Source organism: Rhineura floridana, chromosome 22, assembly GCF_030035675.1.
Source record: "Rhineura floridana isolate rRhiFlo1 chromosome 22, rRhiFlo1.hap2, whole genome shotgun sequence".
In the NCBI taxonomy this organism is placed as follows: Eukaryota; Metazoa; Chordata; class Lepidosauria; order Squamata; family Rhineuridae; genus Rhineura; species Rhineura floridana.
In genome coordinates this window covers 11895409-11919824 of record NC_084501.1, presented here as the reverse complement: position 1 = coordinate 11919824, position 24416 = coordinate 11895409, and the positions used below count along the sequence as shown (strand labels likewise).

The window sequence follows — 24416 nt, the reverse complement described above, 5'->3', positions numbered from 1 at the left end:
ATTTACAGAGAACAATTCAAGTGGGCTTAGCAGGCTAGGGTGAGCCACAAGGGGTCTCTCCCGCCCAGCCAGCCTTCGGCCCTCTCTCTTTGGATGTCCAGCTGAATTCGTTCGCTTTGTGTTTAAGATGCTGGAAGATGAGGAACCGTGTTAGATGTGGCTGTCGGAGGAAAGGCAAGAGAGAGAGAGAGACTCCACCCTAAACCTTGCATTTTACCAGTATAAACATTAGCAAAGCAAACTTGCACAAACCTTTGAAAAGTTTCCTGTTTTTATTGTTTTGCAAATAAAGTAAATAGGTTCAGGGGTGTGAAAACCGACAAGAAGAGAAGGATTGACTCAGGCGGACTCTTGTTTTTCATTTAACCCAAGGTGTCTGTAACTGAGGTTCATACCCAGGGCTTTAACGTATATGTGGTCTGTTTAACCCACGGAGATGGCCAGTTAGCGACTGCCAGAAATAGCTCTCAAAGAGCAAGCTGATTCTTTGATTTCCTGTTGTCTTTCTTGATCTGTGAAATGGACAAAGTGAGAAAAAATAATGTGCCTCTGTGTCAGAGCTTGGAAAAGTTACTTTTTTGAACTACAAATCCCATCAGCCCAATCTAGTGGCCATGCTTGCTGGGGCTGATGGGAGTTGTAGATTAAAAACGTAACTTTTCCAAGCTCTGCTCTGTGTGTTTCTCTAGGGACACCCAGACAAATGATAAAGCATGTAGACAGTCCTCATGGTCATAGCCTTTTGTAGATACCAGGCTAGGAGTTAGCTGGCTTGGTTAAACTTTTGTTTTGGCTTTGAGCTTTTAAAATGAAGAATACACGATAGAATGCAAAATGCAAAAGCAATTAAGACAAAGCGAACAGAAAACCCCCACATAAATGAAGACAATCTCTCCATAAAATAGCAGAGTCAAGCCCAGCAACTATTTTACATTGCAAAGGTTTATCCCTAGACAGAAACAGAAGAAAGTGTGGATAAACTTCTGCAAAATCACACTGAAGGTGGACCTGTGGAGCCCAGGCAAAGAGTTTCATTAGGAGAGTGTCACTCAACAGAAGTGTCCCCTACAGGCACCTTCCTTGCCTTAGATGATGGGGCCTTCAAAGATCATATTCCTGGTGATCTCATGGGGGTGAAGGGTCCGGAAACCAAGTCCTAAGAGGAGGTGCTGAAAGAACTGGGGGTGTTTTGCCTGGGGTAGAGAAGTTTAAGTTGGGGGAGGAGAGAACTTCAAAATATCTGAAGAGCTGCCACACAGAAGACGGAGCAGACTTGCTCTCAGAAAGAACGACCTTGCCTGTAATTTGTATCCAATTCTGCCCCCGAAGAAAAAAAGATATAGACATTCCACCAAAAAAAAAAGTTAAAGGTACCCAGCACAAGAAATCTGAGACCTATCTGCAGGTAATTTGAAAGGCATTATCAACTCCGGAGGGGTTACTGTGCCTGCAAATTTCACCCACTTCTGTCAAAAGGGAAAAAAGAGTAACAGTCATGTTTTGCATGCAAAAGGTTCCAAGGTCTGACTTCTCCAGGTAGGACTGAGAAGTCCCCTGCCTGAAACCCTGGGAAACTGCTGCCAGTCAGTGTAGGCAAAACTGAGTCAAAGGCAGTTTCGTATATTCCTATGCTTCCTATGGATCAGGAAGGAAATCTCCTGCTGGGGTCTCAGTCTGGACCTGAACGTGGGGCATACGTTTTCAAAAGGGTCAGATGTATCATTAGTCACTCCTTCATTTGTGTAGGTATTTTGCCATAAGATACATAATAAACCTGATCATTTTCACAATATACCATTTCAGGCTGGTTCCTAATTTATTCCACATTTACTGATGGGAGACAGAGATCAGCAGACCACATCTGGCATGGAGCCTCAGATTTAGTATGGGATTGGGCCGAGGCATGAACCACAGGTGCCCAGGTTAGAGTCGATGAACTATCTCTACCAACGGATTCTCTGTTGTCATCGTCATCAGTTGGTCAAATCTTTTGAGGTCACATTTTCATTTCTCCCCTGAGAAATTCTTAATTCCTCTTGTTCCCATCGCCAGACTTTGAGAGAAGATTCAGCTGGGCATAGCAAGTGTCATCCTATAATAATAATAATAATAATAATAATAATAATAATAATAATAATAATAATAAACTCAAGATGTTTTTCTAAGAGAGCAAGACAGACAGACAGACACAGACAGACAAAGTTGGAGAGTCATACCTGGGACACCTCAGAAGATGGAGGTTTGGAGATCTTGCGCTGGAATTCTTTGGGATCAAAAAGAAAAAAAGATGTGCATCAGAGAGCAACCCTCTTTTTCCTTAACTTGCCCAACTTTTATTTGACTTTGCTACTAGGGTAGAGGAGGAACTCCATTTTATTTGCATTTTAACAAGAAACTACCTAATTTACACTTCTCAAATCCATTAATGAACCAAAACACAATTATCCTCCAAAGTTCTCAAGTCTCCAAATTTTGCAATGCAGTTCTCCAATGTGGACAAAAGTGCATAAATTAGAGGAAAATATACATTCAAATGGACACGTCGGTGAATGTGAACAATACAAAAATGCCGTGGCAGAAACCCACAATAAAATATTGATGAATTTTTATGAGGATTTTTTAATTCAAAAAATTGCAGATTGCTACAAAAATTTGGAACAATGAGAAACTGGGAGAAACCAAAATGGGCAAATATACATATATATGCGCAGCCAACATGGCCGATGATGGGAGCTGGAGTCCAGCAATGTCTGGAGGTCGACAGACGTTCCCCATTCCTGCCCCATGGTTCCCATTCCCTTGCATTTCCCGGTTCCAGTGTGATTCATATCCCAAGGAATATCATTTGTGGAAGGGCCACATAGCTCAGTGGTTAGAGCATCTGCCTTGCATACAGAAGGTCCCTGGTTCACTCCGCAATGGCATCTCCATGTAGGGCTGGGCTAGGAAAGACCCACTAACCAAAACCCTGGAGAGCCACTGCAGTCAGTGTAGACGATACTCAGCTAGATGGACCAACGGCTCTGACTCAGTATAAGGCACCTCACTGTTCCTTCCCCTATTTCCTATCCTACAGGTTCAAACACAGCCTCTTGCTTCCCTCACAGCTGACATTTTGGCCTGTAGAATAAAACTGACTTAAATTAGTGATGGACCTATCAGTATATTTCTGGTCTTTGCCCATTTTGTGTGCATTTATTCATAATTCCATTTAGTCCCATTCCACCTTTTTTTTTTTAACTGTTGGCATGAAAATTCATAATTCAATATGTACTCAAAATGAGTATTTTTATCGCAAAGACACTATCATATACTCTGCAACCACACAGCATTAGCCACAATCCGTATCTACCCTGTCACTTCTCATGAAATATTGTGTTCTGATGCATTTCCCCCCAAACCAGCTTCAATCCGGATTGAGAACAATAATGATCTAGCTATCTTTGAAGCTGGTAATCTATGCACAGACAAAGCATGTGTTTAAAGTAAGTTCCTTTTAAAATAGTCTCAATCTATGCATATCTCAACATAATTGTCTCCTCAAATAGGCCATTTAATGCATCTTGCTACTTTTTCGTTTTCTTAAAATCTGCAAACAAAACTCTTCTCCATCCCTAACTTCAATCAACTGACATTTTGAGAAGGAGGTTTGCAGGATACCTCCAGCTGACGTCCTGCTGAAAATTCCTGATAAACCCTAATGACTACTGCCAAGCAGCAATCATGTAATGCAACTGCAGAAATGGAAATAAAAACGTAAACTAAAGGAAAAGGCAAACAATGAAACAATGTCGGTAATCTTCTCCTGCATAAACAGATATTGAGACAGGAATTATCATCCTAGTTGCTACTCCATTCTTAGGCCATGATTCCTGCTATTACCTAGATTACACTGGTTGAGACAGACCCAAAGGAAGCTCAGGACAATCAGCACCAACGCCAAGATGCCCACGGCAGCCACAGACACTCTGTAGATTGTGCAGTCATTGGCAACGTCTCTGGAGGAAGCTTTGAAAAGATGAGAAAACAGATTTGTTCGCTCAGAATAAATGGCTGTCTTGGATCGATATTCCAGCCAGCGATGGCAGCTTCCTCCCCACCGGGATTTTAAATCACAGGGGAAGGCAATCATCTCGGCAAGACAACCTCGGCCTTGCAAAGAGGGCTCCGTAGCCAAGCCCCAGTGACTACCCACAGAGTCGGAGAAGATGGAGGCAGCGGCAGGCAGGTCTGGCATCAGCACTAAGGCTAATACTGGTCACCACAGCATCCTTCCCTTCTTATTTATTTCTTAAGAATTACAGTCAAGGGCTGGCTGGACATATAGGAAGTAGCAGATGCTCATATTCTTATTTTCTACTTTTAATATTTATTGGGTTTCCAGCTTTATAGTACTCAGACCCCTTGAAATTAATGGACCAACATTAGATTAATATGAGTGCGAATAATCCATTCTTCTATTCGACAATGAAATGGTGTGTATTCCCAAATAAAAGCATATCATTTTAAATGGAATTGTTTTTAAGGTATTTTGTTTTTAAGATGTTTTTATTGTTTTATCACTTGTTGTTGGCCACTCTGGGCTCCTTTCAAGAGGAAGGGCGGGATAGAAATGTTAACAACAAACAACAGCATATTTAGGCATGCAGAAATAACTCACTTGCATTGAACATGGCACTCTTCTTCACTCTGGGGCCCGAAGAGTTGAACCTGACTTCACATGTGACATTTTCACCACTGATGGGTGAATCCATAGGGACATGAAGGAGGCTGATGAAGGTTAAGGAGCCACTGCTGTTTTTCACCAAAAGGGTCCTGGCCTCATGCCGGAGATCTCCGGGGACGTCCCAGGACACCTGGACTAAGCTGGACACTCCGTGGACCATGCAAGCGAGCTGGTTCTTGAACTGGGCAGGTGGATCTTGCTTAGGAGGTTGCAAAAGCATCACCCAGGTGCTTGGGGTATAACTGTCTGATAAAAAAGAGATATTGAAGCTCAGTAAGAATAGCAACAGCGGCTCCAATCACTGGCCTCTCTTTTAGAATGTGTCTGCTGTTTTTTGGCACCTTCTGAAGACCTTCCTCTGTCAACAAGTCTGTTAAGTAGAGACCTTATTCCAGTCCACATCTGTGCTGGAGTTGCTTTTTAAGACTTTTAAAAGATATTTTTAAGAAAGATTTTTCTAAAGTTTTTAAGAGTTTTAGTTTTTATGCTCTTGAAAAGATGTTTTGGGGAAAGGTTCACACATTGGCAGTAGAATGTACGAAGTTTGCATTGGCTGAGTCACACTACTCTTGCATCTGGGTCAGTCTTGTCTACTCTGACTGGCAGTGGCCATAGGGACATGAAGGAGACTGACAAAGGGTACGGAGCTGCTGCTGTTCACCAAAAGGGTCTGCGCCTTGTGATGGATATCTCCAGGGACATCCCAGGAAACTTGAACTAAGCTGGACGGTCCGTGGACCAAACAAGCAAGTTGATTCTTGAACCGGGAAGGTGAATCTTGTGCATGGGGTTGTAAAAGCATCACCCAAGTGCTTGGGGTGTAACGGTCTGGTGAGAACAATGAACAACCACCTATGTCCACAAATGCTTTCAGCCTGGTGCTGGCTTTTCCTCCAGGAAATGGTGGATTTCTTGGAAGCTCATGAGAGCCTCCTCAAAGAGAAGACCACTGAGTGCAAGAAAACAGCCTTAAAAGGCAGATGGTTCCCACCACCAAATCACCACCACCCTGAAAGTTTTGCAATGTGCAGGGGTGCATGCTTAGTAACTTCATAGCCAACAAGTTGATGTGGAAAGGGTTTCCTCGAAAGGCAGAGCATTTCAACGCTTCCTGCACACACTGCATCTGCTGCATTGGGTGGAATTGGGGAACAAATTCTATACGGGTGCTGGGTACTAGTTCAGCCCATTCACCTTCACTTCTGACATCTGAGAAGAGAAGGGGGGCTTCTTTCTTCCCAGAGAACAGGTGCACAGTGTGAGCCAGTGGGGAAATTATTTGGCTGGGCTGCATTTTCTTACATGAGCGACTGTCACTTTGCTTTCCTTTTTCCAACCAACCAACCCCCCCACATTCTTGTGGAGAGAGCTACCTACTCTGTCCCCATATGTCTGTTACAATTAAAGAGAGGTCCCTCACTGCCCCCCCAAAACAAATCAAAAGCAAAGCTTCCTTGCTCTGAAGGGCAGCTTATCAATTTACTAAATTAATTCATGAACCATAGGCACGGGGGAGAAATCTGATTCAGTTCACATTTAAAGCCAAATCTACTTGATCTGCAATGCCTGAAACAACATGCAGACCGAAACAAGGCCATCTTTCAAAATTCAAACTCGACCAAATTTTGTAATGCAGTTCTCTGGCCAAGTGGTGTATACAATAATGCATGTACTAAGGTAAAATATGCATTAAATGCATAAGTTGGTGAAAACAACATACAAAATGCATTACGTTAGGGAAAACAGAAGTAGGGAAAATATCCTTTGCAAGAATGTGAATATGAGGGGACATTGCATGTTAAAATGTCTATTTTAGGGGGAATTAGCACTTAAATGAATTTCCAAGTGGAAATGCAGATAACCTAAGACTGTAAAAATGAGAAATGGAGAGAAAAAGACACTCACTTATTCCGAATAAACAAACCATTGATCAAATGAGCCTCTATAACCTCTCAAGGAATGTACTGAAAGCACCCACTGCAAATGTGATTGTAGCTTCCCCAAACCAAAGGGTAGATATATGCTACAACAATCTTAACCTTTGTACCACTTTAATGGGCTTCCATCAAGGAATCCTGTAATCTGTAGCCTTCCCAGGTGTGGTGGACTCTGGGTGTTCTCACTTTGTGCCACAGCAGTTAGAGATAAATTCATGGTTTTTTCTACCTCTACCTTCCCTGGAGCCAATTACAAAGGGAAAATGGCAGGGCAGCTGAGGAATGTGGTGGACCCTCGATGAGATTTGGCCCCAGAAGATGCCTGATGAGGCCGACCTCTGGCACCACCTAGCAGAACACAAGACCACCCCCATACATGACAGTGGTGGACAGAAGTCATCAAGAATATTGTCTGTGATGTATGGGGTTGGTCATGAGAACTGGCTCTTATTTAACTGCGCTTGCATTGGGACTCTGATGCTTTTAGAATTAACACACAGCAACCAGCCTTTGCCAATCAGCATTTCTACTTGAAAGCTCAGCCCTGCTCTCTTACCTCCAATGATCAGCGAGGTCGAGCCATTGCTGAAATACAGGGTGCTAGAATCTCTTTCGGCACAGAAATATAGGCCAGAATCGGATGTTTGGACGTTCGAGATCTCCAATGTGGTGTTTTGACCTTTAGCTTTGCAAGCAAATTTGCCTGCAGTTTGGTTATCAATGCAACTCTTGATTAAAACAGGCATCCCATGTTCTCTTCCTTTGTACCAGCTGAATAAAAATCCATCATCTTCAATTCTTTCTGTAGAAGCGCACGAGATCTGTGCCGTCCCTCCAATGTCCACAAATTGGAACTGCTGAGTTGGATACAGGAGGAATAACTGGGCTGGTAACACTGTGGGGGCTAAAAAGGAGGGGCAGATAGTTAAAAGTGGCAATTTTTCACCCCTGGCTTTTACAAAAAGATGTAGGAGGAGGAGACGTAACCCTGAGAATCCTTACACTTTCCTGGGAATGAAACATTAGAAATAAGAGACATGCTTAAGAAGAACGTGAAAAATGTTTCATCTAAACTGCAAGGGGGGGGAAGAACTCATTGAAAGTTTAGAAGTGCATAAAAATTCAGCCTGCCTAGTTTCTCAGAGCTAAGAATCAGGTAAAAGTAGGGAAAGGAACATTACCTGTGGAGAACAAAATGAGGCAAGCGGCCAACAGCATCACTGACAGCAGCAGCAGCAGCAGCGACACCCAGGAGCACGAGCCAAAAGCCCACAGCGAATGTGCAGCAGCTTCAATGCAAGGATCCGACGTGAGGCTAGATTCTTGCACAGGAGCCGCCTCCGTGTGGGCACTGCAGTGCAGGGATGGGAGCCCTGAGAAAGGCCAGCGAGGAGGAGGCATCCGTGCTGGGCAGCAGCAAAGAGCACGCCACTCTTCTAGGAAAAGGAAACGTCTGGGCCATAGAGAGGTTGCAGGGAGCAGTTAAATAAAGATTCTTATTGATCTGTGGCAAAAATCCTACAACACAAGAAAGAATAAAGCAAAACACTTTTTAAAAAACGAAATTCAACTATAGTTCATGGATGTATTTACAATTGGTGATGGAGGGAGAATCCAGTTTGGATTTTAACGTGGAACTACTTGATTTGTGCATGTGAACTGAAACACAGTTATGTCCCTCAAAATGCACTCTTTTCCAAATGTAGTTATGCAGTTCTCCAACTAAATAACAGGTAGAAAATGTGCATATTAGGGAACAATGTGCATAAAAATTCATACATTCGTGAAGCTAACGTATAAACTTGCATTATATCAGAGAAAAGTTCTTGCCATGATGTGTATATTAGGAGAGATTTGCACCAAAATGCCGACAAGGTTTCATGAGATCTTTCTTTTTCAAAATATAAACAAACCACAAACTTATGCAGAAATGTGGAGAACTGAACTTGAGACTGAACTGAACAAGAAACAGCACTAAACCAAAACTGACTGATAGTTGATAAATTATACCTATTTCTCATGTATCGTATAGAGACAGCTAAGTGGAAATCAAAAGACTCTTGCAAGCATCATTGAAACAGAAATAAATAGCCAACATTCCTGGGTACTTATTAGAGAGTCCATCCCGTCAAAACGATAGATGACGGAGGATAGGGTGTGCCATTTTCATTTACAGATGAAATAAAATGTTGCCAAATTGCATACGGGTCTTTCCTGACCCGGCCTTAGTATTGACTTTAAATTGTTTTAGATTGCATTGTATTTTTTAAAAAAATGTGGTTTATTTACAGTGTTCCTTTATCATGTTTCTATGTATGTAAAGTGCCTTGTCGTATCTGTACCCTAAAAGGAGACTTTAAATATTCCTATTCAAATAAAAATAAATAAAATTCACATGCCTGGTATGGAAAATGGCCTTCTTCTTGAGCAAGTCTTCCTGCACATTTGTGCTATTCCTCTGAACCCCCAGATATTGCAGATCATGGAATCACAGAGTGGTAGAGTTGGAAGGGGCCTAAAAGGACATCGAGTCCAACCCCTGGGTCAATGCAGGAATCCAATTTAAAGCATACATGACAGGTGGATGTCCAGCTGCCTCTTGAATGCCTCCAAGGTTGGAGAGCCCACCACTTCCCTAGGTCATTGGTTCCATTGTCATACCAATGGAATACGGGCAAGTGCTAGTGCAGGATTATTCACCTTCTTCTTAAAAATCTCTCTGCTTGCATGGCTTAAAAAAGCAAAGGTGCTGAAGCATCTCCCAGAGGTCCTCTGTGTGGTGTGTGTCTGTGCCTGTGCAACAGACAGAGGCGGCTTTCATTTCCCAAATTTGACTTTCTAGACCACGGAAATTGGCAGGAAATTGAAAGACGTCACACAACAGCACAGGGGACCAGGAGATGTCCATTCCCCCAGCAGGTCTGCTTTCAAGTTCAGCATTTGAAGGTAACTCACGAGAAGATGCTGTTCCTCCACTTCATTAGGATCATTCTGTTTTCTTTGCAAAGTGAGTATCTTTTGAACAGTTTCCTCCTCCTAGTCTCACACCACAGCGAGATCGGGTTTCAGTGGATTATTGGTTCTGTTTTTAAGGCTGCAATCCTAAATACACTTACAAGGGAGAAAGCCCTGCTGAACACACTGACAGTTAAATTTCTTCTGAGTAGATGTACTCTGTATGATAAATACGTTAGGGTTGTAGGCAATGTTATTCTTACTCAGAGTAGATCGCCTGAGAATAATGGCCATGCCTAATTTCGGTCCTTAATTTCAGTGGGTCTAACTCTTGTGTACAACTTGCTTACATACAACCTCTAGATACCATTGTAAATATTTTGTCTTGTTGCAGTGACTGCTGTTTTATGTCTTTGTTCTCTGTTGTGACTTAACAATCAGGAAAAACTGATTGATCAATAGTGTCTAAACCTGTGTTTCCTCCAAGTAATTTGGAACTGCATGCCGAAGAAATTTGGCAGGACTTTAGGCAAGTTATTTAATGTACAAGTATTTCCAAAGGGATATTAATTTCTGCTTTTGTTTAGTGGAGATGTGCAGTTGAAACTCTTCATAAGCTTTGGTAGCAGCCCTTTTACGTTCCCCAATCTCACAAAAGACCCAAAATTTAATTGTTAATTTTGCAGAACGCTCAAGTAAAAAGGGACATCCACAAACAGCCCACACTGTTAAAACCAATAAAAAATAAATAAAAACAACAACACCCTGCCTACTCTCTCATTTCTTCACCAAAGGTACCTATGCAGGTGCCAGAAGTGCACGCACTGTGCAAGAGATGGCTTCTGCAGTCCAAAGCCATCATCTTTGGATCCGGGTAACACTTGCATGTACAAATATTTTGTGGAAAAGTGTCTTTTCTTTCAGCTGAGAGGTTTAAATTGGGAGCTGGATTGGAGGCTGCCTTCAAAAACAATGAAACAGTAGATTTTTCAGCACTGTGGAATGCACCAGCCAAGGGGTGGGGGGAGCAGATATATTTTCCCCAGAATGTCCTTGCAGAAATCACCAGGGCCAGTTCCAAGATGACCCATGAATGCATCTAATGTGCAATGTGTCTGCCTGTTTCCCCTCTGCTCAATTTCTTACTAGAGCCCCAAACGTTCCTTCCTTTTCCTGTTATAGCTGCTCCATCACAGGGATCTTCCAAAATGTCACAAAAACTGCCACGGATCTTGGCATCTCCTGGAGACACTGTAGACATCAGCTGCAGCCATCTAGATGGATCTTCATACTGGACAGTGATTTGGTACAAGGAGAACGAAGGCAAAAGCCTGCACAAGATTGGCCAGAGTTCTCGGTACTCAAAACTGGAAGGCAAATACTCAAGTAAAGGGCACAAGCTGATCATCAGCAACGCCCAAAGGAATGACTCTGGAGTGTATTACTGTGCTGCAAGCGCCGGTCAGAATTTCAGGCTCACAAGCAGGACTCGGCTGATCATCTCTGGTGAGTGTCTCGGAAGCTTCTGAGAATTGTTAGCATGCATTGAATGCATATTCTGCACAGGGAGAGATGACTGTGTCCATTTTGGTTTCTCTGAGCTTCTCATTTTCCCAGTCTTAAGTGCTCCACATTGGTTTGTGGCATAACATTACCCCTGGGAACTAGAAGCTTGGAGAAGGGGCTGCACCTCAGTGGCAGAGGTCTACTGCATGCAGATGGTCCCAGGTTCAATCCCCACTGGCATCTCCAGAAAAAACTGAAATACCCATGCCAGAAATCCTAGAGAGCCACAGCCAGTCGGTGTCAACAATACTGAGCTAGATGGACTCAGTAAAAGGCGGGCTCCTGTTGAGGTCAAAGCCTTTTTTAGAATCATGAGGACTGGATCTTTTTTTTTTTAAGGGAAGGGCCGTAGCTCAGTAGCAGAGCATCTGCCTTGCATGCAGAAGGTCCCAGGACCCCAGCATGTCCAGGCAGGGCTGGGAGGGAACCCTGTCTGAAATCCTCTACCAGCCCGAGTTGACAATACTGAGTCAGATGGACCAATGGACTTGGTATAAGGCAGCTTCCTTTGGTTCCAGATGCAGGTGCCAGCAAGCCTAATTGGGGAGGGCATTCTGTAACTGGGGTGCCGCCACCAAAAAGGCCCTCCTCTTCGTAACCACCTACTTGTCTCAGGAAGCATCCCTTTCCTTGACCAACTTTCTGTAACGGGGATAAGCCAGTGTGAGTTTTTTTCTTTTATTAATGGTTCGGTATATAATGTCGGACTTTCTCGTTTATGTGGTTTGTAGTTCAGGTTTGGTTTTGAAGCGTCGTTGCCTATCCTGAGCTGGTATCTCTCTTCTTGGGGCGGAGTGAGAACTCTAACTCGCCGTTTGTGGCTGTTTTTCTCAACGCTCTTTCAGATCCTTCTAGGCCAAGTCTTGCCATCTTTACGCCTTCCTCCCTGGAGGAGTCTCAGCGTCACAACAGACTCCCCCTCCTCTGCGTGTTCGACAGTGCAGACCTTGATTGGGATTTCATCTCCTGGAATATTAGTGGGGAACCATCTCAGGACCGGAATTTTGTGGACATAACAAATGAGGAAGGAGACGTCAGCATTTGGAGTTTGAAGCTGATTCCTCCAGGGCCAGAGACCGAACGGGTGTCTTTTACTTGCTCAGACCCGGAGAAGAAACATACCAGTTTTGGCACAGCCCCAGCAACCCCAGCGCCAACCTATCCAGGTACAGTTTGACCAAACAGATCTACCAGAGAGCCAGCATGCTGCAGTGGTTGGAGTGTTGGACTGGGACCTGAGAGACCTGGTTTCAAATCCCCCCTGGGCCATGCATCGCACTGGCTGTGATCTTGGGTGCTAGTCACCGTCTCGCAGCCTAGCCAACCTCACTGGGCTGTTGAGGGGATAAAACGGGGAGGGGGAGATCCATGTTTGTATGTCACCTGGAGCTCCTTGGATGATAAGGTGGGATAAAAATGTAATAAATAAATAAATAAATAAATAAATAGGCAGTTAAATGGAGCAGAAAAGTGAGCAGAACTAGAGACAATAGTGAGTGGAGCATCATATGCAGCCTTTGTCGAAGAGCCAGCTACCTTCCTGGGACATTCCTCCATCCAAGCAAGATGCATGACCACGGTTCCATGGTGCCAAAGCACTCTAGAAAGGCATAGATAAGGGCCGGGGAGGGGTGTGGCCTGGGAGAGGAGGTGTGGCTTCGGGAGAGCCCCGAGGCTGCAGGATAGGGAGGGTTCCCTATGGGCCTGGGTTTCCCTACCCCTGATTTAAGGGGTTGTCTCAATTTTCTGAACGAGAGAGCAGAGTTATCTTGGTGACGGACTTGCTCAGGGGCGAAAACCGAGAGGAGAAGGCATTGGCTTGCTTCCCCTGGCCTCCCAAAATCCCCCAGGACAGAAGGGCCATGTTCTTTTGCTTTTGGCCATAGAAACCTAAGAGGGCACTGACTGCAGCAAGGGCATCAATGGAACGGCCTCTGCCCCTTGACTCTCTCTCTGTCCGGGATTGGCCCAATGGATAGTTGGCTGCTGACCAGCAATTTCCTCTTCCTCTCCTCTGACAGAGAACTGCTTTCCCACATTATATTTTGGGGTGCCCTGTGTCGTCCTTCTCCTATTGACCTCACCCGTGATCCTGCTCTTCAGAAAGCGTCTTGACAGAGGTAACCCATTTGTAAGACAAATTGTGTGGATGGGACTGACTTCTAAGCGGACATGTAAAGTTTGCCTTTTTCTTCCTCACAGGGAATGCAGAGAAACCAGCACATCAAATACCCCTGGGGGAGATCCCAGAGGTAACTCTGGCTTTGTGGACTGAAGTGTCAGAAAGATACGCCTCACTGTATTGTGCAGAAAAGGTTGGAAGAAGTCGGTCCAAACCTTTGGACAATCCAGTGTTTGGATTTACAGGCATTGAGATTTACTTAGAATGGAATGGACTTCCGGGAAGGGTGACTTAGCCTGTGCCTGCTTTTGAGACGGGCTCCTGCCTCAAAAGAAGCTTATTCAGATATATCAGTCAGATTTTTTTTTTTTTGACTGATTAAACTTCTCCCGGGTAGGGAGAAACGAAGAGATTAACCTCAAAGCCTATTTTTGTTGGGACGACCAGATCTCATTAATTTATGGGACGAGGTCCAGCCGACGAAGGTGGGACGGATTTTCAACAACAAGCTCTATCTGATAAAGCGAACGTTCATCTTATCTTCTAAGAGAGAACGCACTAACAGGCAAGCACCCTTCTTTCTATATTTTTCTTTTACTTGACTTAAATTGTTGCTGTTTAAAAGAGATTTGCCAGATTGATCGGTTTTTGACATCTCACTGGGGAGCCATAACTTCTCTCTGCTACTCACTAATTAATAGCTTATCTCTGTTTTTGTTGCAAAAAGCTGTCCTGGATTTGCATTCTAAAGATATACACAGAAGAGGGATTTCTATTCCAGATTTTTATTTTGAAGAATATTATATTGTCTGAGACTACTCTCTTTTTGGTCTATTTTATTTTGACGAATCTGTTTCCTGACGACCGCCATTAATTGTTTCGATCCTGGGAACTGCATTTTGTTTACTTAAGCATGGAGAGATAAGGCTGTCTGCTCTGTTTATACTGTGATGTCACCAAGTTTGGAGTATTAACCCAATTGTTGCTGAAATAAGAAGTGGTTTTCCTATATTTTTCTTTTAAAATGGCAATTAAGAAAGTGGCTGAGAATCTGGAAATAACTATGTTTCAGAAAATAATGGATGAGATTGAGATAACGAAACAAAACCTGCGACAGGGTTGTAAGGAGCTGAAAATTGAATTGAGTAAAATGAAGCAGGAGATTAAAGATATAGGGGTCCCTGTGAGAGAGGTGACCCTGGAAGGGGTCCCTGTGAGAGAGGAGACCCCGGAGATTGGAACAAACGTGGAACAGGAGGGGGATTTGGAGTCTATGGACTTTGGAGGCAGGGTCTGTTGTTTGGAGACACAGGAGATTAAAGACATGGGGGTCCTTGTGGGAGAGGAGACCCTGGAGACTGGAACGGGGGTCCCTGTGAGAGAGGAGACCCTGGAGACTGGAACGGGGGTCCCTGTGAGAGAGGAGATCCCGGAGATTGGAACAAACGTGGAACAGGAACAAGATTTGGAGTCTATGGACTTTAGAAATAAAATCAATTGTTTGGAACTCAATGTTATCTCTGAAGAAATTAATGAAGATTCTAGAGATAAAGTTATCAATGGCATGGATAATCTTCTGGACTGGAATGATGTGATGGAGCCCAATATAGAGAAAATCTATGGAATTAACTGCAGCCATGTGACAATGGAAAAACTTTCAAGAGATGACCCAGTGTATTTTGAAAAAAAGAACAGAGATATGATTTTACAGCAGTATTTCAGCAACCTATTCAGAATGGATGGCAAGAAAATATTTGGGATAGAGGTAATTCCCATCAGACTCTTACTATATGACTATGGCTTTGACAGCAAGATTATTATGGAATACTGATAATGGAAGATTGGATACTGAAATTACTGGACTTAACAAGACTACTGAAGATGGAAGATGGAAAATGGAACTAATAGGGATAATAGAACAATGGCTACTGAAATTACTGAACCTAACAGATTCTGATGTGATGGATTAATTGAAATGTTTATTTTGACTATGGTTATGACAATAAGATTATCATAATTAGTAATGAGATGGATTAATCGATATGCTTATCTGGAAAAAAAAATTGATAGATATATTTCTTAAAGAATTGAAACCTCTCTTTGACTTTTTGTGGAAAGAATAAAGTAATGTTTATGAGATTTGATGATTAAGTAAGATAACTACTGGAGGAAAGTGATTTTATAATATGACTTAAGAGACAGGATTGTTATATATTATAGACTTATAACTGATTTGATCTTTGACAAATGGGAAGTCAATATTTTACTCTTTATTTTTTATTTTTTATTTTTCTTTTTTTTTTCTTTTTTTCTTTTTGTTTAACTATTTTTGATTTTGTTTTTTGTCTTTGAATGTTTTATGATTTCGTCTTGTATGTTTTATGAAAATCTGAATAAAAATTATTGAAAAAAAAAAAAAGAGATTTACTTAGAATGGGAGATAGAGAAAGAGAGAACATTTAGGTAGTTTGAAAGCGTACATACGGTCAAAGGAGGTGTGGGATGCAAATAAGCTTCTAAATGGTCACCTGTGGTGAAAAAAAGGGTGTCCAGGTGACCAGGCATTGAAGCTTTTCTTAACTGGAAGAGAGTGCCACATTTTGTTTGTAAGCTGCCTAGGGAATGTTTACTGATCACAGACAGATATATAAATATATAAAGCTAAAAAATAAGAATAAGAATGGGTAGGGATGAAAAGATCTGTCCGTTTTGGTTCTTTCAGCTTTTAATTTTTCCATTCTTAAATTCAGTTCTCCACATTTCTGCAGCAATTTGTAATTAAAAAAAATCCTCATGGCAGTTCTTCAGCGTTTAAACACATTGTATAGTAAACACAGTTTTCACTAATGTACACCTTTCTGCAACCCCCTTTCCCTCACGTAATGCATTTTTGTGTTACTTCCACTAATCTATTCATTTTAAAGCACATTTTCCTGCAACGTAAATATATGCATTTTTGGAAACTTTGTGTGGTTGGAGGACTGCATCGCAAAATTCAGACAAGTGCAAGTTTTGAAAAATGGCCGTGTGTCAGTTTTCCTTTTGTTTCGGAAAATGTGGATTTGATAGATTTGGCTTTAAGTGCAAACTGAAAACAAATTTATCCCCCAACCCTAATAATGAGTTTTATCCAATGTTAGTTCTACTCTGAGTAGGATTTGGTGGGGTCAACATATTATTATTATTGCTTGTTCCATTTGCCAGCCCCTGCCATCTCCCTGCCTCAGTTTCCCTCTCCAGGCCCACAATATCTCCCCGCTGCCTGCCTCATTTTCCCCTCAGGACCACATCATCTCTCCTCCCCATGCCTCAGAATCCCTCCACTGGACCATAAACACTTTCCTAGGTTATAATATACCACTTGGACTGTTTCCTTCTCTGTAAGTTACCTTGGGTGGTCCATGACAGATGCTCTTGGAGGTCGCTGATTCATGGGGTTGCCTTAAGTCGTGGCCGACTTGAAGGCACATAACAACAACGTTACCTTTCCAAGGGAAATTCCCCAAGGTAGTTTACAAGATAAAGAACAACCAACAACAAAAAAAATTAAAAACTTTTAATGCAACAGAGACAACATTCTAGTAAAAACAGCAACATTGAATCTGAATAAATGTTCACGATGTCTGAGTTGCCCTAGATGACTGCTTTGCTTTTTTCTTTTTCCCAGACCCAGTATGCAGAACTACCTTGCAACAAATGAAATCTGGTTGGAACAGACGGATAAAGTCTGGTTGTCAAGGCTTTTATTGCAGCATTCTTTTTAAAAGGAGAGCTGGAAAGAGAGGAAGAGAGAAAAGCAAAATGGAGACTTTGAAATCGTTTAACTTGCTGAGTGCAGATGCTTGTATTAAAGACATTTCCACCAAAATATTTCTGTTGCTCCTGTCCACACTCTCATTTCGTGAGCAGATTCTAATGGCCAAGCTCCATCTGCTCTGCAGTGCGTGTGTGTGTGTGCGCGCGCATGTGCATGTAGAGGTGCCTTTTCGCTAGAGCAGGGGTTCCCAAACTGTGCTCCATGGACCATCAATCGTCTGCAAACTTCATTGAGGCAGGTCCACAGCACGTCTGCAAAAATACAATTAAAAATCTTCTAGCGCAGCACATTGCAATTGCTAAACCATTTTTCTGCCAAGACCCTCAGCAATTTTCAGGTGGTCCGTGGTGGAAGTAAAAGTTTGGGAACTGCTGCGCTACAGCAAGAGGAGGCCTCGGCTGTGACTCGGTGAGACAGTGCCAGCTTTGCATGCAGAAGGTGCCGGGTCAGATCCCAGAAATCTCCAGTTAGGGCTGGGGATTCTCCCCGTCTGAAAATCCTGGAGAGCTGCTGCCAGTCAGTGTAGACAGTACTGATCTAGTTGGACCCAATGGTCTGATTCTGACCTAAGACAGCTTCCTATGTTCCTATTTAAGTCAGCCCTTTATTCGGAACAATGAGGACTAGAACCTTACTTTATTTTTAAGGCAAGGGCTCTAGTCCAGTGGCAGAGCACCTGCTTGGCACGCAGGAGGTCCCGAGTTAAATCTCTAGGCGTCTGAATCCCTGGAGAGCCGTTGGCAATACTGAGCTAGATGGGCTTGATATAAGGCAGTTTATGGATGTGAATAGGCTTGTAAGAGGTCACCTCTGGTGAGCAAAAATGGCGTCCAGGTGACCAGACTTTGAAGGGTTGCTTAAATTCCTACGGGAAGAATTTAACAGGCTCTTCTCACAAGCAATGGTTTGAACTTATGACTTGCCCATCCTGTGTGAGAAAGAGTCTCAAGCAGAGCAAAGCTGGCTCAGAGCCAGGCGCCACCAATGACATTTGGACAAACAGCCTCAGCCCTTTCTCCCCTCTGAGGGGTGTTAACAGACAAGCACTCTTGGAGGGAGAAGGAGAGGCTGGTGTGTGGGTGCCTCCAATTCCTCAGTGCAAATGATGATAACATCTCCATGTTTTATCACCTTGGCCGCAGGCTGCCTGCACAGAGCCGAGAGGTAAAAACTGTGACAGCTGCTGCTTGCCTCACTTTTCTTCTCTCTGTCTGGGAACTGCTCTGGACATGATGATTAATATGGCCAAATCTGGCAGCAGTGACGGTGCCAAGGGCTGGCATAGATAGGCATATGCCGAGGGCCCACGACTCAGAAGGGTCCATGGAGAAGAGCCCCCCCCAAACTTGCTGCATTGAGGAGGTGGACCCAGTGAAGGAGGGGGCAGCTCATAGCACGCGTCTTACCCACAGGCCTTCCAAAAATTGGGAACTGACGCTGCTCCGAAGGCAAAGTTGCCACTCCAAAGGCAAAGAGCATCTGGGCCTGCCTCTTTGGGTAAAGGATCTGAGGAACTTCGAGCCCCCTTGCCATTCTCATCCTTTATTTCTCCTACCCTGACGCTTTGGAGAAAAATCCTGCAAAATGTCCCAAATTCATCCCTGTTCTTGGAGAAAGAACACTGTTATTTATTTGCTTCGATTTCTAGCATGCCGTTTTTCTAAAGCAGGGGTTCCCAAACTGTGATCCGTGGACCACCAGCGGTCCGTGAGCTTCACTCAGGTGGTCTGAGGTGTGTCTGTAAAAATACAGTTAAAGACTAGAGAACATCTGGGGCAGCGGATTACAATTGCCACGAGAGGCAGAAAAAACATTAAGCGATCTGCCCGGACCCTCTGCCATTTTCAAGTGGTCCACGGCATAAGAAAAACTTTGGGAACCCCTGCGCTAGGGGTTGACGGTCCATGGCAAAGGATAAAACAGACAACATGTCAATATAATCCGTTATACAGTGGTCTAACTTCTGCCCCCCCCAAAATACTATATTTCCCCTCCCAAAACTCCTGTGGATTTCCTTCCGCAGAAAGCAGTGCGAGATATTCTCCTTCTTAGTTACTCCTAAGAAGCAATTCCTGATGTTACTTAAGAGCCGGAAGGATAGAATCGAATCCAAAGAAAGTTCAGGGGAAGAACCAGCAACGCCAGTATATCCAAGAGTACCGTGTAGCTCAGGTGACACAGAGGAAGCGTTAAATCTACAGAGGAAGTTTTGAAAAGACAAGAGGCGTCAAGTTAGTTCCGTCAGGAACAGGGATGAGTGAGTCAAATCAAAGGTATTTCAACGAGGCAACCAAATACAGGCTGTAGCCGGATAAAACACAAGGACTGCATGAATCTAACAATTTTGCTTTCTCTTAGTCTCTCTTTTTTTCCTTGCTTAAGTTTCCACCCTCCACATTTCCACATTAAAAAAGTCCAGTTAATTTATCTTAATATGCAATACTGCCTAATGTGGTGCATTTTTGTATGTTATTTTTACCAACATATGCCTTTTTATGGACACCTCACCCTAATACATGCCATTTTTGTACACGTTATTTGGCTGGAGAATTGCCTTGCACAATTCAGAGCAGTGCAAACTTCAAAGGCTAGCTCAGTTTCGGTTTGTGTATTGTTTCGGAAAGTGCAAATTAAGTAGGTTTGCCTTTAAATGCAAAGCGAATCGAATTTCTCTCTCCATCCCTACTCAGGAATTCCTGCTGTGGACAGAGAAGTCTAAGCATTCTAGCTTACTCCCTGTTTCATATCTAAACTACACCGTCCCACTGGCCTTGCAGATGACGACTGAGGCTGGAATGTTTGGGGGCAACATTGGTGGTGGTGATGATGCAGCTATATATACTCGAGTCGATAATAACATTGGATTCAACCAAGTCTCCCACGATCATGAACTATTTAAATTTATATATAGCATTATAAAAAATATACATAAATAGTGCTTGGATGGGTAACTGCACTGGAACCCAGTAGTGTAGTGGCCAATTCAGAAGTGAAGGGTCCCTTCATTTTAATCACAGCCATTCCCCCTCCCCATTTATTTTGCTGTGCGGTTGTGAATGAGATCCTTGATTATGCTTAGGAATCAATAAGCATGAAAGGGGAGAGTGTTAGCTACTGAGAAGAGTCTTCTCAGTGTTTGACTCACTGCCTTTCACTCTGATTGGCTCCAATCAGCAGGAAAGGACAAGGAAGCAAGTTAGAAGATTCTTCTCAGCGGCTAACACACTTCCCTTTCATGCTGATTGGCTCTCAGGATGCTGGGGACTTAGGAACCCTGCTGGGACCCTGCTCCTAAATAAGTAAAGGGTCTAATACCCCCTGAGACCCTGCGTGACCACACCCCAGTCATGTGGACAAATTCCACTGAATGCATTTACAAGTTTCCCGCAGTCATGTATCAGGATTGCCAATCTAAAAGCTTCCTTCAAACTTTCCAATAAAGTTAGGGGTGAAGTATGCAAACACACAATGGGGCTCTTGGGCTTAAAGGACAGCGGTGCCCACTCACACTACCCAGTTTAAGCCCTCGCATAATCTTTTGAGGTTGTGTCCTTGTTACTTGAAAAATTAAGAACTTTTAATACGATTGCTTTAACAGTTATAATAATGTTATTAAGTGGGATATTTAATGCTGATTTCCTGACTTGTTTTAAATCTTACATTTCTTTCTTTTGGTACTTTATATGAGTTTAATCATATTGCAAAGGTCTATGGCCAATGTACAATAAAGGATTGGTGATGATGATATTCTTTTGAATGCTTGCATGGGCCCAAATGCCCCTGGATTCTGGATAAGAGATGTGAGGTGAGGCATTGTCTCCAGACTGTTAGTATTTTGTGGGAAGGATTCAAGAGCGTGCCAGAAAATTAGGTCTGCCCAGTTAAAGTGGATCAGAGCACTCTCTCTCACCCAGGAGCAACAACCCCACTTAGAAAAAAAAGCCTAAGTGGATTTGTTGCACAGACTTTTTTTGTGTTTGAAAAGTGACAAGGAAATGTGTTGAAGAGCATGGGATGAACAAATGATTCATGGGAAGTTGTGTAAATACCCTGCGGGCCAATTAGGATGAATGCTCATTGGAGTTTGTGCAAGCAAAACAGGATGAATCCTCAATGAACGTGTTGTCTGGAGGAGCCCCTGGTGGATTAGGGGACTCAGCACTAGGGATGGAAAGATCTCTCTGGTTTGGTTCTCTCAGTCTCTCATTTTTCTAATCTTAAATTCAGTTCTCCACATTTCTGCAGCAATTTTGCGTTTTTTAATTTAAAAATCCTCATGAAAATTCTACAACATTGTTTTGGGCATTTCTCCTAATAAACACCTCTTTGTAGGCAGTTTTGACTTATGTACACATTTTTTGCAAGCCATTTCTCATCATATAGTGCATTTTTGCATGTTATATTCATTTTTATGCACATTCTACCCTAATAGGTTTGGTTTTGCAAACATTGTTTGGCGAACTACATTGCAAAACTCAAAGAAGGGCGAATTTCGAAGGATGGCTGAGTTTCGGTTCTCATACTGTTTCAGAAAGTTCGCATTTGATAGATTCTCCTTGAAATGAAAACAGAAGAGAAATTCTCGCCAATCCCTGCTCAGCACTAAAGCTCTTTTGGACTTGCACAGTCCTGGCATACCGCTCCATTTCCCTGCTTCCTTCTCCACCTGTGCCTTTGGGGGGGGAAAAGGTTTCCACGTTTTGCCTACTCCCTAACAAGGGGATGCTTCAAATGGGCAACTACACATCTCACCAGACAAGGGAAGGAGAGCGAAACAGCAGGTATTTTCGGACATGAGGCTGAAATTGTCCTTCAAACTCTCCTGAGACTGTCTAAGCATTCCTTAATGCAGAAGACAATGGACTGGTTCGTACATCACCTTACAGCACGTTTATGGTTGTAAATTGTCTTGAACTTCATAAAACAACAAGAATACTATGCCATAGTTTATTAAACTACGGTGCATTAAACCATGTCTTGTCGGATGGTCTGAACCCTGCCCAGTGGTTTAACTATGGTTTATTGACTGCCAACAAACCACAGTCTGAAGCCATGGTTTGTTGTGTGGCTTATGAACCTTGGATTGTTTTATTTATTTATTTGATTTATATCCCACCCTTTCTCCCAGTAAGAGCCTAGGGTGGCAAACAAAAGCACTAAAAACACTTTAAAACATCATAAAAACAGACTTCAAAATATATTAAAACACAACCACCATTTACTATTGTTATATGCCTTCAAGTCGATTATGACTTATGGCGACTAGAGATGTTGCCAAGAGTCATGGGTCAAGAGCAGCCAGTAAAGAAGTCAAACTTTGGAGAGATAAGCCATGGTTTGTTTGCTTGCTTGTGGGGTCTACCCATAGTTTGTTAAACTAACCATGCTGTAGCATTATGTGCAAACTAGGCCAATGTCTGGGCATTCATTAATGCAGGAGAGAATGAAGGAGACAGACAGTCAGTCTGGCCAATGCAGGTTTTACGTTCACATTAAGCAAGACCTGCTTCCAGCCTCATGGGTGAAATTGTCAGTACTGGGGACAGGTGGTAGCTCAGGGGTAGAACACCTGCTTTTTCATGCAAGAGGGTCCCAGGTTCAATTTCTGGCATCTCCAAGTAGGGCTGGGAAACTCTGGAGAGCTGCTGCCAGTCGGTGTAGGCAACACTGGCCTATATGGACCAGCGGTCTGACTCAGTAGAAGGCAGCATCCTCTGTTCCCTACATCTTAAAACCAAAGTCAGTGAATCACTCACGTGCATTGAATACGGCACTCTTCTTCACGCTGGGGCCCGAAGAGTTGAACCTGACTTCGCAAGTGACGTTTTCACCACTGATGGGCGAATCCAGAGGGCCATGAAGGAAACTGATGAAGGTTAAGGAGCCACTGCTGTTTTTCACCAAAAGGGTCCTGGCCTCATGCCGGAGATCTCCGGGGACGTCCCAGGACACCTGGACTAAGCTGGACACTCCATGGACCACGCAAGCGTGCTGGTTCTCGAACCGGGCAGGTGGATCTTGTGCAAAGGGTTGCAAAAGCTTCACCCAGGTGCTCGGGGTGTAACTGTCTGATGGGGTAAATGAGACACAGAGATCAGTCAAAACAACCTCCTATGCAGAGGGACGTTTCATAAAGTTACCCTCGTGCTGTGCTTTTGAACACACACAGAGTCCCGTTTAGAGAAACTGAAAAGTCCTGCCTAGCCCAGCACCCTGTTTCTCACAGTGACCAACCAGATGGCTCTTCTGGGAAGCCCACAAGGAAGAAACAAGAACAGGAAAACTCTCCCACTCATGATCCCCAGTAAGTGGTAGTTTCTTTAGAGGTAGACTGCCTCTGATCATGGAGGTACTATAACAGCCTTCCTTAGTAGCCACCAATAGCTTTATTCTCCTCCATGAATGTGTGTCATTGTTTTTTAAAGCCATCTAAGAATTAACACACAGCAACCTGCCGCGGCCACTCAGTATTTCTACCTGAAAGCTCAGCCCTGCCCTCTTACCTCCAATGATCAGCGAGGTCGAGCCATTGCTGAAATACAGGCTGCTGGAATATCTTTGGGCACAGAAATATAGGCCAGAATCGGATGTTTGGACGTTCGAGATCTCCAATGTGGTGTTTTGACCTTTAGCTTTGCAAGCAAATTTGCCTGCAGTTTGGTTATCACTGCAACTCTTGATTAAAACAGGCATCCCATGTTCTCTTCCTTTGTACCAGCTGAATGATAATCCATTATCTTCAATTTTTTCTGTAGAAGCACACGAGATCTGTGCTGTCCCTCCAACGTCCACAAATTGGAACTGCTGAGTTGGATACAGGAAGAATAACTGGGCTGGTAACGCTGTGGGGGCCAAAAAGGAAGGGGCAGATAGTTAAGTGTGGCAATTTTTCACCCTTGGCTTTTGCAAAAAGATGCAGGAGGACGAAATGTAACCCTGAGAAACCTTACACTTTCCTGGGAATGGAACATTAGAAATAAGAGACATGCTTAAGAAGAACGTGAAAAATGTTTCATCTAAACTGCAAGGGGGGGGGAAGAACTCATTGAAAGTTTAGAAGTGCATAAAAATTCAGCCTGCCTAGTTTCTCAGGGCTAAGAATCAGGTAAAAGTAGGAAAAGGAACATTACCTGTGGAGAACAAAATGAGGCAAGCGGCCAACAGCATCGTTGACAGCAGCAGCAGCAGCAGCGACACCCAGGAGCACGAGCCAAAAGCCCACAGCGAATGTGCAGCAGCTTCAATGCAAGGATCCGATGTGAGGCTAGATTCTTGCACAGGAGCCGCCTCCGT

General features: G+C 43.4%; 2 protein-coding genes across 3 annotated transcripts; both read right to left on the bottom strand.

Annotated features, from left to right (window-relative positions):
- Positions 1 to 551: 551 nt before the first annotated feature.
- On the bottom strand, positions 552 to 7463 carry LOC133375164 (uncharacterized; the record flags this gene model as incomplete). Its single annotated transcript, XM_061606726.1, has 5 exons — positions 552 to 2092; positions 2217 to 2263; positions 3883 to 4008; positions 4661 to 4972; positions 7220 to 7463. Coding segments are annotated over 5 exons (795 nt in total), but the record flags the coding sequence as incomplete, so codon positions are not given.
- A 9384-nt stretch (positions 7464 to 16847) lies between these two features.
- On the bottom strand, positions 16848 to 24313 carry LOC133374871 (uncharacterized). 2 transcript variants are annotated; one of them, XM_061606158.1, is made up of 4 exons: positions 24254 to 24313; positions 23627 to 23965; positions 22880 to 23191; positions 16848 to 17078 (listed from the first exon to the last, which is right to left on the bottom strand). In XM_061606158.1, the coding sequence occupies exons 1-4, from the start codon at positions 24288 to 24290 to the stop codon at positions 17050 to 17052; spliced, it is 717 nt and encodes a 238-aa protein (XP_061462142.1). In that variant the 5' UTR covers positions 24291 to 24313; the 3' UTR covers positions 16848 to 17049. The 2 variants fall into 2 exon arrangements, with proteins under 2 accessions (XP_061462142.1, XP_061462141.1); XM_061606157.1 differs by lacking the exon at positions 16848 to 17078 and adding an exon at positions 19120 to 19318.
- Between the last annotated feature and the right edge of the window lie 103 nt (positions 24314 to 24416).